Source organism: Epinephelus lanceolatus, chromosome 7 (assembly GCF_041903045.1).
Source record: "Epinephelus lanceolatus isolate andai-2023 chromosome 7, ASM4190304v1, whole genome shotgun sequence".
NCBI classification, from domain to species: Eukaryota; Metazoa; Chordata; class Actinopteri; order Perciformes; family Serranidae; genus Epinephelus; species Epinephelus lanceolatus.
This window is the reverse complement of record NC_135740.1, coordinates 15,500,168-15,513,907: the sequence shown is the minus strand read 5'-3', so window position 1 is coordinate 15,513,907 and position 13,740 is coordinate 15,500,168. Positions and strand designations below refer to the sequence as shown.

Sequence of the window (13,740 nt, the reverse complement as noted above, 5' to 3'; positions counted from 1 at the left end):
CTTAAATGTAAATAAAATGACGTGGCAAATCAGTCTCACTGTCAGGTGATGCCACTGATAGTATTTTATTTTGAAGAGGAAACACAGCCGGGCGGAAGTGGAGTCCATAATTTCCTGAGTCATTGCTCTCCTGTTTCAAATAGTCTATGGTTCAAACTTGAAACGAATAAACTCCTGAGCACCCCAGCTTGGTTAGCTGCTGTAACATTTGTTTGACATTTACATTATATTTAACAATGGAGGGATCTGTATCAAACGTGGAGGTCTGTAATTTTGCTTACATGGGACAGTTTGAGGAATTAAAACAGTGCATTCTGTCAGATAAAACGCTTGCATGCAAAACGGACCAGGTAAGAAAGCTTGTAATAATGACAGCTTGAAATAATGACACACTGAAGTAATGACAAATGCTAAGTGAAGGTTTCCACTTTTTCCACCAATGTCTGTAATTTCAGGACCGTAGGACCGCCCTGCACTGGGCTTGTTCTGCTGGACACACCAACATTGTGGAGTTTCTGCTTGACCTGGGAGTTGAAGTGAATCTGCAAGATGACGTAGGCCTAATTATTCTGACACTGAATTTTGTTAAATGTTTTATGCAGTGTTTGAGTCCTCTAAGGTGGTAGAGGGGAGACAGGAGCAGACAGGTGCACCCTACAATATAATGTAGTCCTAATACTGCAGCTACCTCTGCAGCGACCTCTTTCACTCCTTGCACCAAAGAAGATTGCACATACAAAAGCCATTAAAATAAAGGTTTTTATGTAAATGTGGAAAATGTACTGACATTTGATTTGATGTAATAGAGCTATTGCAGTGTTATGGGGCTATTGCAGTGTTATAATGATGCCACATGATGGATGGATGGATAGATACACATCAGTTTGATCTAGCATATGAACAGACAGCAATTAATTTGTTTTATGATGACCCCATGTGATGTGTTACTTCGCAGGCTTCATGGACCCCTCTTCACATTGCAGCATCTGCAGGCAGAGAAGCCATAGTACGATCTCTGATATCTAAAGGAGCTCAGCTGAATTCAGTTAATCAAAATGGATGCACCCCTTTGCACTATGCTGCCTCTAAGGACAGATATGAGGTAAGGTTGTCAGGTTGCAGTAAGTTTGGCTGATAGTTTGATGTAGCCTACATGTACATGCCACGCAACTGTGCTATCATGCTTATAATTTCAAATTTGTCTTTCAGGTAGCTTTATACATATAGTTGGAATTAAATGTTATTAATAATTACATTTGGTAGAGTTATATTTTCAATATCTAGATCTATTTATTTATAAATATATTGAGTCATATTTTTTTAGAATACAATGGATAGTTGATTAAGCGATTATTCAAACAATTGTAATGTAGTTGGAAATTATTTTCACAATCAATTGATTATTTAAGTCAAATTTTAAGAAACATTTTGCAGTTTTAGCTTCTTAAAAATGCAAATTGGAAGACTTTCCTTGTTTTATCATCATATTTAATTAAATATATGGATTTTGGACAGTAAATCAAACAATCAAGACACTTGATGACATTACTGTGGGCTAAAGGAAACCGTGATGGACTTTTTAACAGTTTTCTGTTGTTGTTATATCAACCATACAATTAATCAAATAAACAATCAGCAGAGAAATAAATTCCAAAAGTAATTGTTGGTATGGATGGATGGACGGATGGATGATTTTGAATTTATTTATTCATTTTGATTTCGATTTTTGAGAGAGCAACAGCACTATCTCAGAATTGGTTGCATTATTCTGTCATAGCAGTAGTATTACTGGTTCTGAATCTGAACCTGAGGCTACTTTGTTGGGGAAGTCCATTAAAACTCACAGGGGTTCTCCCTACCATTTACTCTGTAACCCCACATTAGTCAGAAGTTTTTAATTAAGACATTTCCCCAACCATGCATTAGCAAACTGTGGACCAGCTTATCACCACACTGAAGTGAGCATATCATTACTTTCTTGTACTGAGGTAAAAGGAGTTAAAATGTGTGTATTTGATATTATCAGTTGTTAAGGAAGTATGTGTTTAGGCACACATTAAGATAGTGAGGAAGTTTATCTTTACAGTTTTATTCCAGAGAACAATTTAATCTGCGACATATGGTTTAATAACTTTGGACTAACATTAATATTATCTTGTCCAAATCCCAACCAGTTTAGTTTGGTATTTGTTTTGCTGTTCAACTGCATATGTATTTCATACTTACAGGCAGAGGGCAGAGTTTCTGCAGATAAATGCGCTGCCACAGACTTCCAGTGGCGTTGTATAAGTTTATACATTTTTTTTGTTGTTGCTGTTTTAAGGAAAATTCTACATGGTACACTTTTTAAATAATTTTCTCTTTGTGAAGTTTAATGGGCACATTGACTGGTGTTTGTCAGGGCCTGTATTGAAACATTTCCCCACTAGTACACAACAGTACAGTACATATATTTCTTGTACACTAACTACACAGTATATACTATATTGTTACAGTTGTTAGTATTTAGTATAGGATTGGATTGGAAAACAGAAAATTGCTGTACATTCTTCACCACTGCAGAGGGTGAGAACCTACGTACATATAAGGACATCTAAATTAGAAATGCATTTACTGGAAAAAAATACGTCATTTCCACGGACTTTCACTCATGAACTGTGGCATGCCACACCGGAACCAACAGGACAGGATCTGAAAACGTGAATGTCTTGTGAATGGGAAGTTGGTGAGAAGTTGGTTACGCTGCAGTGACTTGTGAGTAACATGGCTTTCCCTCTTTATAGATTGCCCTGCTGTTGTTGGAAAATGGAGCAGACCCCAATGTCACTGATAAGTATCAGTCCACTCCCCTGCACAGAGCGTCTTCCAAGGGAAACTACCGGCTCATCCAGCTGCTTCTCAAACAGAGTGCCTCAACCAACATCCAGGACTCACAGGGCAACACAGCACTGTATGTGTGAATAAGTATTTGTCTTATACACCATTGTGGCTGCTGGTACAAACATACATGTGCAGCTGAATACTGTAGGCTGAAATGAATAAACACAAACCCTTAAAGTTTGCTTCACCCAAATTTAAAACATGTTTTATTACTTCCTGTAGTAATATTCAGTTATCCAGATTGGTTTGGTTTATTCGCTTTAAATTTGAGATATCAGTCTTGGAGATTTATACGTCTGCCCTAATGTAATGGAGGTAAATGGGTTTTAATTTGTGGTGCTTTAAACACCGAAAAAATTAAAAAGCAAAAGGCATTTTTACATTGACAATTCCTCATGCATTTTTTTTTTGTTACCAGCCACCTGGCGTGCGATGAGGAGCGAGTGGAAGCAGCCAAGATGCTGGTGGAACATGGGGCCAGCATCTACATTGAGAACAAGGAGGAGAAGACCCCCCTCCAGCTAGCCAAGGGCGGTCTGGGCAATCTACTTCGTAGGATTGTGGAGGGATGATTTATTTACGGACCTACAGGTCATGCTCCAGCTCGAATCCCCACCATTGCAAGTTACATAATGAGAATTCTCATCCCAGTCAGTCCTCCCCGAGCGGCCTGGTGTGACACATTCAGATGTGTAACAGGTGGAAGATGAGATGGTGTCATGGAGAAAAGTTGAACTGCATTGCATTGTTGTCAGCTCCTCAGATGGGGCAGTGAACCTGCTCGGACCTTAGATGTCTGATCAAAAACACTCGTACACTAAGTGCAGTCTATCCAACACTGCCGCCTATTTTCTTATGAGCTTTTTCTTTTTAAGTTTGAATCGTTGCAAAATTGACCAAATAAAAAGTGTTCAGCCTGTTAATAAAGTCGATTTAGGGTGTATCATTTTACATGTAAGCATTGGATCCAGGAAATGTTAATAATTTCTGGCCATGTCCTGCGGGATATATCTGGCTCTTTAGCTGTTAATGCTCTACTATGTTTACCAGCCAGTCACTAACTTTGTCTGTCTGCTGTCTGGTGTTGAGCAGGTTGTGTAGAGCAGTTTTTTGGAGCTCATTTGCTGAGAGCCTTGTGCGGCTGAAAATGGTGGGGGAATGACCCAAAAACCATCTTGGGCCAGCTCAGTGGATTTCAATCTTGCTGTTAAGCTCTGTAAAGCCAAAAGGACCAAGAGTGAATCCTTTACACTGTTTTCATGTTGCCATTTGAAACAGTGTTATTGTTTAAAAAAATGCTTTCCCAGTTTTAAGCTTAAGTAATCTGTGTCTCATAGACCGTGACCTTTGATTTAATGGTTAACAGGGTCAATCCTGTTTCAAAATACTTAAAATCTTCGATGAAGTCATTTCTTATCAACTAGCCTATATGTAAACATCCACATCATTTCATCCACACTGACCTTTTCTCATGTATAACTCGTGTATCATTGCTGAATTATATTACATACTAATTATTACTCAGGCTTTAGTTCTAGTTATGCAACACCACTTAGGGATTAACATCAAGAATGCTAAGTAAGCAGGAGTTTCAGTGTTTTAATGTTTAGGTGGAAGTGATTCTAGCCAACTTATGTTGGGTAATTTAATTGTTGCATATGCATATCTCATTAGCTTTATAGGTTTTTTTGTCTTCAAGCTGTCGTATGGAGGCACACTGATTAAAAGGTATGTTTCTCCTGGAAGCTAAATATAGTGTAGTAGTAACTATAAAGTAGTTCACAGAGTACTGAGAAGAAACAAAATGGTGGCTACTGCTACTCAAGCATGCACCTAAGCAACTGTACCTAAGTTTTTTGGGTTTTTTTGCATTCTGAGAATAAAGATGAGCAAAACTGTGCCACATAAGCACCACATCCCCTATTTTGCAACAGTCTGTGTTAATGATAATAAGTAAAATAAAAAGAGGGACTTTCTCATAAACTGTTTAACCTTTAAATTCGGGGTTTCGTTGGGAATCTCCCACTGAACGGTTTTTACCCCGCGAAACCCCTAACTCCCCTGACGTCACAATAGTGGTCAGCTGGGATGCGCACGAGCGAGAGCGCATTGATCAGCCCCCGTCGTTGTCACTTCCTGGAAGCGAGGTCACGTCAAATACATAGTTCCCTTTAATCATTGCTATCTCCCTGAGGCGGAGTTCACACCACAGACTGAAATTAAGTAACCGAAGAGCCGACCGCATTAAAAGGTAATTATTGAAGTTTTGCAATGATAATTTATCAAGTAACTTTTTGACCTAACGTTATGTACAGTAGCCAAGCTAACGTAGCTAAGTTAGCTAACGTTTGTAGCGATAGGCTAGATTAACGTTACATCTTCGCAGTCCCTTTTAGTAATTTAACAAAACACCTCGAAGGCACGGGTCAAAGTCCAAACCGACTGCTTGTATAACTGTATGATTAACGTACTTTAAGCTCGTTTTAAAGCTTAATTTGTCAGACTACTGGGCTAACATTAGTGCAGTGCGTGTAGCTAGTTAGCTGGGTGGCAGCTGTCAGATGCAAGCAGCAGTTTGCTTTATTCGGTGTTTACATACCAGGCACTATGGGGCTGTTGTGTCGCTATTGTTGAAAGTAAAGCTGCCAGACTTTTCTGGAGTTTGCGGGGCCAGTCGTTACAGTCCAACCACCTATTTAAATGAAGATAGCAACGCTACGTGTTTATAGCGATGTTATGACTTGCTATCACATGGGTAAACACCTATGACGCCATGATTTTCCAACTTTGTGCGAAACAGTTTTGACCGAGCTCAGATACTCAGAAATACCCCAGATGTTGCCTTCTGTGTTTGCACATGAAACACAAAGTTATAATTTGAGTTTGCTGTTTATGTGGTGATTGTTTTCTAAAGATTGTCGACGGGTAATGTAGTTCAAAGATCAGGAGCTGCTCCCTTCCATAAAGCAAGTATATACTATGCCAAAGGTAGCAGTAGAGCAATAGTTGCTTCATCAATAATGTAACTGATCAACTGTGGTTACATGGTAAATTTAGCTGAAGCATTCAGTTGTGACATTGCTTTCTGACGTGGGATTAAAGTGTTGAGATATATGAGTTTAATGAAGTTGTTTTTTTAAGATATGTGTCATCTATTCTGGGCTTGAATCTGCGTATGATACACCTTCAGTACAGCACACAGTTATGAGTGCCACACATGCACTCTCCAAAAAGTGCAGCACAGTGCCAAAAAACCCTCAAGTTTCACCCTCTGGGAAAATATGCACAGGTGGGGGTGTGGTCTGCCTCCCACGATGTGTTGCAACATCATTGAACTTGTTCATAGCACACACTGTGCACCTTTGCTCACTAAAATCCTGCGCCACACCTCTGCAATGCTGATCCTTTACGTTCAATGTCTTACATGTTTTAATAGCCCCGTTTGATTATTACTTTATGCTTGGCTGGGGGAGTGTTGTTGTCCTTTTAGCCTAGTGTGTGTTGTCAGGCTGCAGGGGGATACACCCTTCGCAGTACAGTGTGTTGCAGTGCACTGAGCCGTTGTCACTGGTGCCCATCCCTCACATGGAATATTCAATACCTCCATGTGATTTGTCTGGCTGCTTCTCTTAAAGGCACAGTCACCCTCTAAGAGTCTAAAAGTACTGATCTGCTCTTTGGTGTGAGACACAGAAAGCCACTCAACCATTGAATTGTCTGACTTTTGTGTAGTTTTCAACCCTGTGAGGTAAAGTGTAATGCAAGGCTGTTAGCTACTTTGTTTACTTATTCCTGTGTTGAATGCTCAGAGTAGCAAGAAGCGATTTCGCTGATATTATTTGACCCTGTGTAGACATTTACGTAACTTCAAAATGTTAATACCTGCAGCATTTTTTCTGCTCCTCTTTATCTGCAGACATTCTCTACATCAAGTTTGTCCGCTCAGCAGCTTCCTGCCCAGTTCTATCATGTGTGATCCCGGACAAGACAGCGATTTGGAGACAGATCACATGGCGGATTTTTCCCTGATGAACAGTCGCCTGGACTCATTCCGTGGCTCCAACCTGGCCCAACAGATATCAGCAGAAAGACTAGCCCGAGCCGGCTTCTACTTCACTGGCCAGGCCGATCGTGTCCGCTGTTTCAGCTGCCGCAAGACTGTGGAAAACTGGTGCAGGGGAGACACACCTGTAGAGAGGCATAAGGAGGTAGTTAGAGTAGTAATGAAAAACAAACATGATCAACTTTTTTTTCATCTTTATCTAAATAGCTAAATCACACTTTACTCTATTATTACAGGTTTCACCATCATGCAGGTTTCTCAGCTGCACCCACCGCACCAATTTTAATCCAAGCTGTAACACCAGACTGACTAACGGCTCCACCTACAATGAAGATGCAGAAGACATGGAATATCGTTTGAGAACAGGAGAGGTGGTCGATGAGTCCACCTACCCAATGGCCCCTCACATGAGGAGCGAGGAGGCTCGGCTTCAGACCTTCTCTTCTTGGCCCTCTACTGCTCCTGTGAGTCCCCGAGATCTGGCCCAAGCCGGCCTCTACTACTTAGGAGAGAGCGACCGCGTGCAGTGTTTCTGCTGTGGTGGCATGCTGGGTGGCTGGGAAGCAGGGGACACCGCCTGGGGAGAACACACCAAGCATTTTCCCTACTGCTTCTTCATCCTCGGGCATGATGTAGGCAACATCCCATTCCAGGGGGGTACGGAGGAGGAGAGCGGCAGCAGACAACATGCAAACACTCGTGGCTCTATGGGGAGTCTTGATGAGAGGCTTGGTAGCTTTGCAGGTGTCCAGCACCCCATTGACCCTGAGAGGCTTGCCAGAGCTGGCTTCTACAGTGAAGGTAGAGCACAAATGCCGGACCAAGGGGGGCATAATTTTGGGACTCAATAAACATCGAGAAGCTGTAATTAATTGACTGCTCAGGCATTTTATTAAAACCAGTTTAAATTGTGTGTGCCCTTGCAGGGACGGGAGATAGGGTCGTATGTTTCCGCTGTGGTGGAGGTTTGAAAGGCTGGCAGCCTGATGAAGACCCTTGGGAAGAACATGCCAAACACTACCCTGGGTAAGAGCAACCATGCACAGTATATCCATACTTATATACACAGTTTTTGATTTTGTTTTTGCTGTGGCACATGATTTTGTTTCAGTACAGTTATTTTTGTTTTTCAGATGCAGCTTCTTGTTAGCAGAAAAAGGACAGGAATTTATCAACAGCATCCAGCTACAAGACCCATGGCAAAATGGAGCTGTAAGCATTCCTTGCTTTTACATGCATGTAGAGGGATAGTATTGATTTTTGTTTTTTTAAGTGGGGCTGTATGAGGTACTTATTCATGGCCAGTGTATTACCTACAGTAGACAGTGGTCAGTGTGCTCACTGTTTGGAGAAGCAGGCAGGAGTAGCATCACAGAAGCCATAGCGATGTACAAAACATATTTTAGCCACCTAAAAAAACAATATCAGTTTAAGTGTACGCTATATCTCTGATATTTTCACCACTTTACCTTGATGTCAGACAGCCCTTTCTGATGGGAAACTGAAGCCATTATATCCATCAATGCTCTCCTCAAGTACCCAGGCTCCATTGACGAAAACAGTGATTTTACCTCACAGAACATGGGAGTCGCTAGTCTACCACTGTCTCTGTGACTTTGGTGAATCCAAATTAACCCTTTAAAACAACAAAGTCACACAGTAACACAAACTAACTGATCGAGGCAGCAGTAGACTTGTAGCTCCTGTGTTCAGTGAGGTAAAATTAATGTTTTTGTCAAAGGACTCTGGTGGCTATGAAGAGAGCATAGATGGATATAACCGCTTCATTTCCCCATCAGGAAGGGCCGTTTAACAGCAAGATCAGCTTACACTTAAACTGTTACTGATTTTTTTAGGTGGCTAAAATATATTTTGATGCTGCCCCCATCCACAGCAGTATATCGCTATACCTTCTGTAGCGCTACTCCTGCCTGCTTCTCCATACTGGAGGCTTGCCAACTGCCACCTCCTGTTGGAAATATATTGATGGATCAGAACCTCATACAAGCCGACTTCAAAAAGTCCAGACATCACTTTGAGTAATCAGCTTTTGTTGACTTTGTCTGATTTTGTAACGTCTGATTCCTGGCCAACGATGAGCTTAACCTGGTTTCTAACCTTGTGTTCTCCAGTGGCACATGTGCACAATAAAGTCCCAGGACAGCTAAAGCATTGCTGTGACAGCAGTGTGTCAGAATAAAAGGAACTATTACTTATAGTACTTATAGTGGTGTGACCTTCTTTGTGAAATATTAAAATGCAAAATATGGCTAAAACTGAACTAAATATTTTCCAGCCATTTAAAGGTGACAGTTCTGTCCTTTAACAAAGCTCACATGCCTTTACTTTTAAAGTATTACTGGAAAGTGTTTTCAGTCCAAAATCCACAACCCTGGTTCTGTATTATAACGACTTCAGTGAGACTTCATCAAACCGAATTGCACAAATCAAGTTCAGTAGATACCTTCCGAAATTATAGTTTTTTTTAGTACCACATTCCATCCATGTGTTACTGTCCCTCTCCCGTGGCTTAGCAAGCAGTGTCCTTTGCTAGAGGAGGGAATTTTGTCTTGAAAAAGTTTGTGGCTTCTGTTGAACTTTTTAATACATTTTTACACATAACAAGGACTGATGCTATTCCAAAACAATGGACAGGAGGAACAGTTGCAGCAACCAATAACTCCATACACATATGAGCATTTATTCCTGTTTGAAGACACAGCTGAAAGATGTCAACCTATCAGCGAACTGCACACGGTCCTGTGGCATAAATGGGAAATTTGTTTGTGGGTGGACAAATTGAAAAAGAATACATGCTTACGATATTTAAATAGTAGTACTTAGTACTGTAATGTTTGTTGTTTTCTGGACAGATACACATCCTTGCGCTATGTGGGGAAAAGTAGTAATCAAAGATGTTGTTGCCTGGCTTTTGTTTCACTTGTATTCTGAAAATAACAATGACCATGTTTTTTTCCAGGCTTCAAGTCATCAGAATGGATTTTCAGGACATGGGAATGGTAAGCATCAGCGTTTTTTAATTTCACTCCACTTTTAAAGGATATAAGAGTAACTCATAACATCTCCTGTGCTCACAAATGATGCATAAATACAGTATACTGGTAACTGTTTAGAGTAACGTACCTCAATATAACAAATAGTTTTGTACACTGATGTTTCCTCTCTGTCTTCAGAGGTGCTGCAGTCCGCCATGGCTCAGAAGGCCATAGAAATGGGTTTAGAGCCCAGTGCTGTGGAAAGGACCATCTTAGAGAAAATGAGTAGGACGGGCTCAGGCTACTCTACCCTGGAAGCACTTATCGAGGATTGTCTTAACAACACACCAAACAGTGATGCTGCCAAGACACAAGGTAATGTACCCTCTTGTGTGCTGAACAAGGTTCATAAAATAAACATACAGTTGTTTACTAAATAAAACAAAGCCTGAGCAGCAGTGATTTAAAGGGACAGATCACAAAATCAAAAATACATCTTTTTTCCTCTTACGTGTAGTGCTATTTATCAATCTAGATTGTTTTGGTGTGAGATATTGGCTGTAGAAATGTCTGCCTTCTCTCCAATATAATGGAACTAGATGGCACTCAGCTTGTGGTGCTCAAAGTGCCAAAAAACTACATTTGAAAATACTTAACAGCAATGTCTCTTTCCAGAAATCATGACCCAGTTACTCAAGATAATCCACAGACCCTATTGTGAACAGTTTTGTGTAGGAACCATTTTCTTACTACTGAACTACACCCACCAACCATATCACCACAAAGAAAGAAGCGTGCATCTACTGCTAGTTCACCAAGCACCATTGAGCTAGCTAATGCTATAATTTAGCTGATGAGGACGCCATTAATGTTTACATCTTGCGCTGTCATGAGCCTCTCATGCATGAGTAGATGCACCTTTCCATCTGCATGGTGATACAGTTGGTGAGTAGTTCAGTAGACAGAAAGTAGTTCCTACATGAAACTACTCACAACAATGTCTGTGGATTATCTTGAGTAACACGGTCATGATTTTTGGAAAGAGGCATTGCTGTTGAGTTTTAGATGTACTCAGATGTACCTTTTTGGCACTTGGAGCACCACAAGCCGAATGCCACCTAGTTCTATTATATTGAAGAGAAGGCAGACATCTCGATGGCCGATTTCACCAACACACAGCAACTCACGAAAACAATCTAGACTGATTTAAAAAGCACCACAAGAAAGAGGACAAATGTGTATTATTGATTTTGGGCTGAAATGTCCCTTTTAAATATGAGCAAACGCATTTTAATGTTTTTGCCCCCCTCTGTCTTCCAGATGAGGACCCACTGGAGAAACTACGGAAGCTGCAGAGGGAGAAACAGTGCAAAATATGTATGGACAGAGATATCTGTATGGTCTTTATTCCATGTGGACATCTGGTCACTTGTAACGAGTGTTCAGAGTCGCTCATCAAGTGTCCGATCTGCTGTGGAGCCATTTCACAGAAGATCAAGACATATATCGCCTGAGGGAATCACAGATTCTTGCCAAATGTCAATGCTGCTTTCTCACTATCTTTATTGTATTTTAATATTAAATGTAGATAGCTTGTGATATATTTAAGGACCATGTTGTTTGTATAAGAATCACAGAATGAGGAAATGTCATCAGAAAACAACATTTTCACAATCACTAAGATGGAAAATTGCTGTTAATATTGAGATGGTACTATATTATTAATAGCTGATGTTGATTTCACAGGCATTTAATCAGTACTGACACTTGTAAATACACACTAAATGATAATTACAATTTTGCAACACTTTTTCTTGCCAGGGTTGCCTTTCTTTAGTTTCATGTATATGTCTTATCTTGTGTTATTTTGAACATTTCTGACAGGGAAGCAAAACACATCACGGGATGTGATATCAGATGTCAGTTTCATACACTTATGTGTCCCACTCATCACATCTATTTTGTCTGGCGTACTTTTGTCAGTGTGAGCTGCTCTGTATGATATGTATAAAGATAAATCAGTAAATCTTTTAAAACTTTATAACTGACAAAACTGTCTAACTTAGGGCCTGCAAGTGTGGAGTGAAATTATTTTACCATTCCATCATGCAAGAAGAGTGAATAAATTTGAATGTTCGGGCTTGAAATTTGTTTTTCTTTAATCAGTATAACACTTTGCATTGTTGAACTACAACTGGTATGATTTACAGTTAAGACAACACCAACCCCATCTTATCACCCACTTAGAAAAGGTTAGTTTTAGGCTATAATATCGGAAAATCAGTATCCCAAATTTTCCTTTGGAGTTATTCCACTTTTACACACTGTATAAATTTGAATGAGCTAGGAGCACTCTTTGTCAGTTAAGGTTTGATGTCACTTTTGCAAAGGGATCCTGTAGATATTAATCTTTCAAATGAAAAATGAACAGCATTTAAGTTTAATATTTACAAGAATATTAGGTCATGGAGGCAACATGCGGGCAATATTTGAAATGAATTCTCTGCATATTCCACTCTAAATAGATAGATAGGGTGTAAGGAGGCCAAATCAAAATATTTAAGGGACTGATCATTATTTATGAGGGGAAAAGGTGGTGCAATTTTTTCTTAGGCTGTGGGGAGGAACTTATGTATTTTTTTTATTTTCGATTAGAGGAGAGGCATACAACTTTAAATGGCTGTATTTTGTAATTATTTTAGCATGGATTTTTAAAGAAAATGTGGCATGTTTTCCTTAAAAATGGCCATAATTACACCATCTATCATAGCCAGAACCTGGTTTGAATCTTCCTGGGGTTGATGTCAGCAAAGGCATGTGGTCACAAGAGGTTCCCACTGCCTAATCAAACGGGATCAGATTAATCTGAGTCAAGTCCTCAACCAGGGCGCGTCTGAAGGCCATTGTAGATGGGAGGTTCCAGACGTAAAAGTGGATTCAACCCATAAAAACAGAAATTATTGTTGGATTTTCAAATTTCCAACAGTCCTTGAACAAAATAATAGGATGAATACGTCAGTCAGGGAAATAAACATTACCAAATCATTGTGTTATTCAATTAAAATCACTTTATTCTACATTTAAATTTTGCAAAAAAAAAATAAAACAAAACTGCATGAATTAACCATCATGCGTGACATGAGTGAAAAACAAAGCTTTTTTCCAACTCTTGTACTTTGTCTTCAACTTTTTTAAATCCCCAAACATCAAACAGTACGTTTTAAAAAATCTAACAACTCATTTATGCTGGAGGGAGGGTCATGCAATTTCCCTCAGTCAGTGAAGGAGGCTCCAGTCAAAACATTTGCAGCTTCGGAAGTCACACCCCAGACATACCCTTCCTCTGATAACTAAAGAACAGTCCCTAAAGATTAATTGAACTCCCTGTGTCACAGCTGGGGTTCAAATAAGCTCATTTTGGCGACAAGTTATATCTCAAATATTGCAAGGAAGCTGAACCGTGGTGGTCATGTGCGTAAATGCTGGAGGGAAGTTGAACTGTGGTGGTCAGGAGCGCTGTATAGAGATTATACTTTCTTCTCCCCTTATTCAAACGGAATAGGAGTAAGATACATTTAAGTCACTATTTTACCGATATATAGTGACAGATTTTCTTTACTTAATTGTGTTTCTACAGGCGTTTCCCACGGCAGCTTGGAGGAGAAGTCAGAACACATAGTACAGAACATCAGTCTTCAGATGTAGTATCTATCAGTGACCGCTAGATGTCAGCTCAGTGTAGTGTATCTAATGCGGGTATTGTGGCCGCTAGGTGGTAGCTCTGCACCAGGATTTCCTCCT

At 40.1% G+C, this 13,740-nt stretch overlaps 2 protein-coding genes across 2 annotated transcripts; both read left to right on the top strand.

Annotated features, from left to right (window-relative positions):
• Positions 1 to 114: 114 nt before the first annotated feature.
• On the top strand, positions 115 to 3,821 carry psmd10 (proteasome 26S subunit, non-ATPase 10). Its single transcript, XM_033632764.2, has 5 exons — positions 115 to 350; positions 456 to 554; positions 956 to 1,102; positions 2,784 to 2,950; positions 3,299 to 3,821. The coding sequence occupies exons 1-5, from the start codon at positions 237 to 239 to the stop codon at positions 3,450 to 3,452; spliced, it is 681 nt and encodes a 226-aa protein (XP_033488655.1). The 5' UTR covers positions 115 to 236; the 3' UTR covers positions 3,453 to 3,821.
• A 1,162-nt stretch (positions 3,822 to 4,983) lies between these two features.
• On the top strand, positions 4,984 to 12,079 carry xiap (X-linked inhibitor of apoptosis). The gene is made up of 8 exons (XM_033632546.2): positions 4,984 to 5,131; positions 6,797 to 7,088; positions 7,180 to 7,744; positions 7,870 to 7,969; positions 8,077 to 8,155; positions 9,924 to 9,963; positions 10,138 to 10,314; positions 11,260 to 12,079. Exons 2-8 carry the CDS (start codon positions 6,849 to 6,851, stop codon positions 11,451 to 11,453), a joined length of 1,395 nt encoding a protein of 464 aa, XP_033488437.1. The 5' UTR covers positions 4,984 to 5,131; positions 6,797 to 6,848; the 3' UTR covers positions 11,454 to 12,079.
• The last annotated feature ends 1,661 nt before the right edge of the window (positions 12,080 to 13,740 follow it).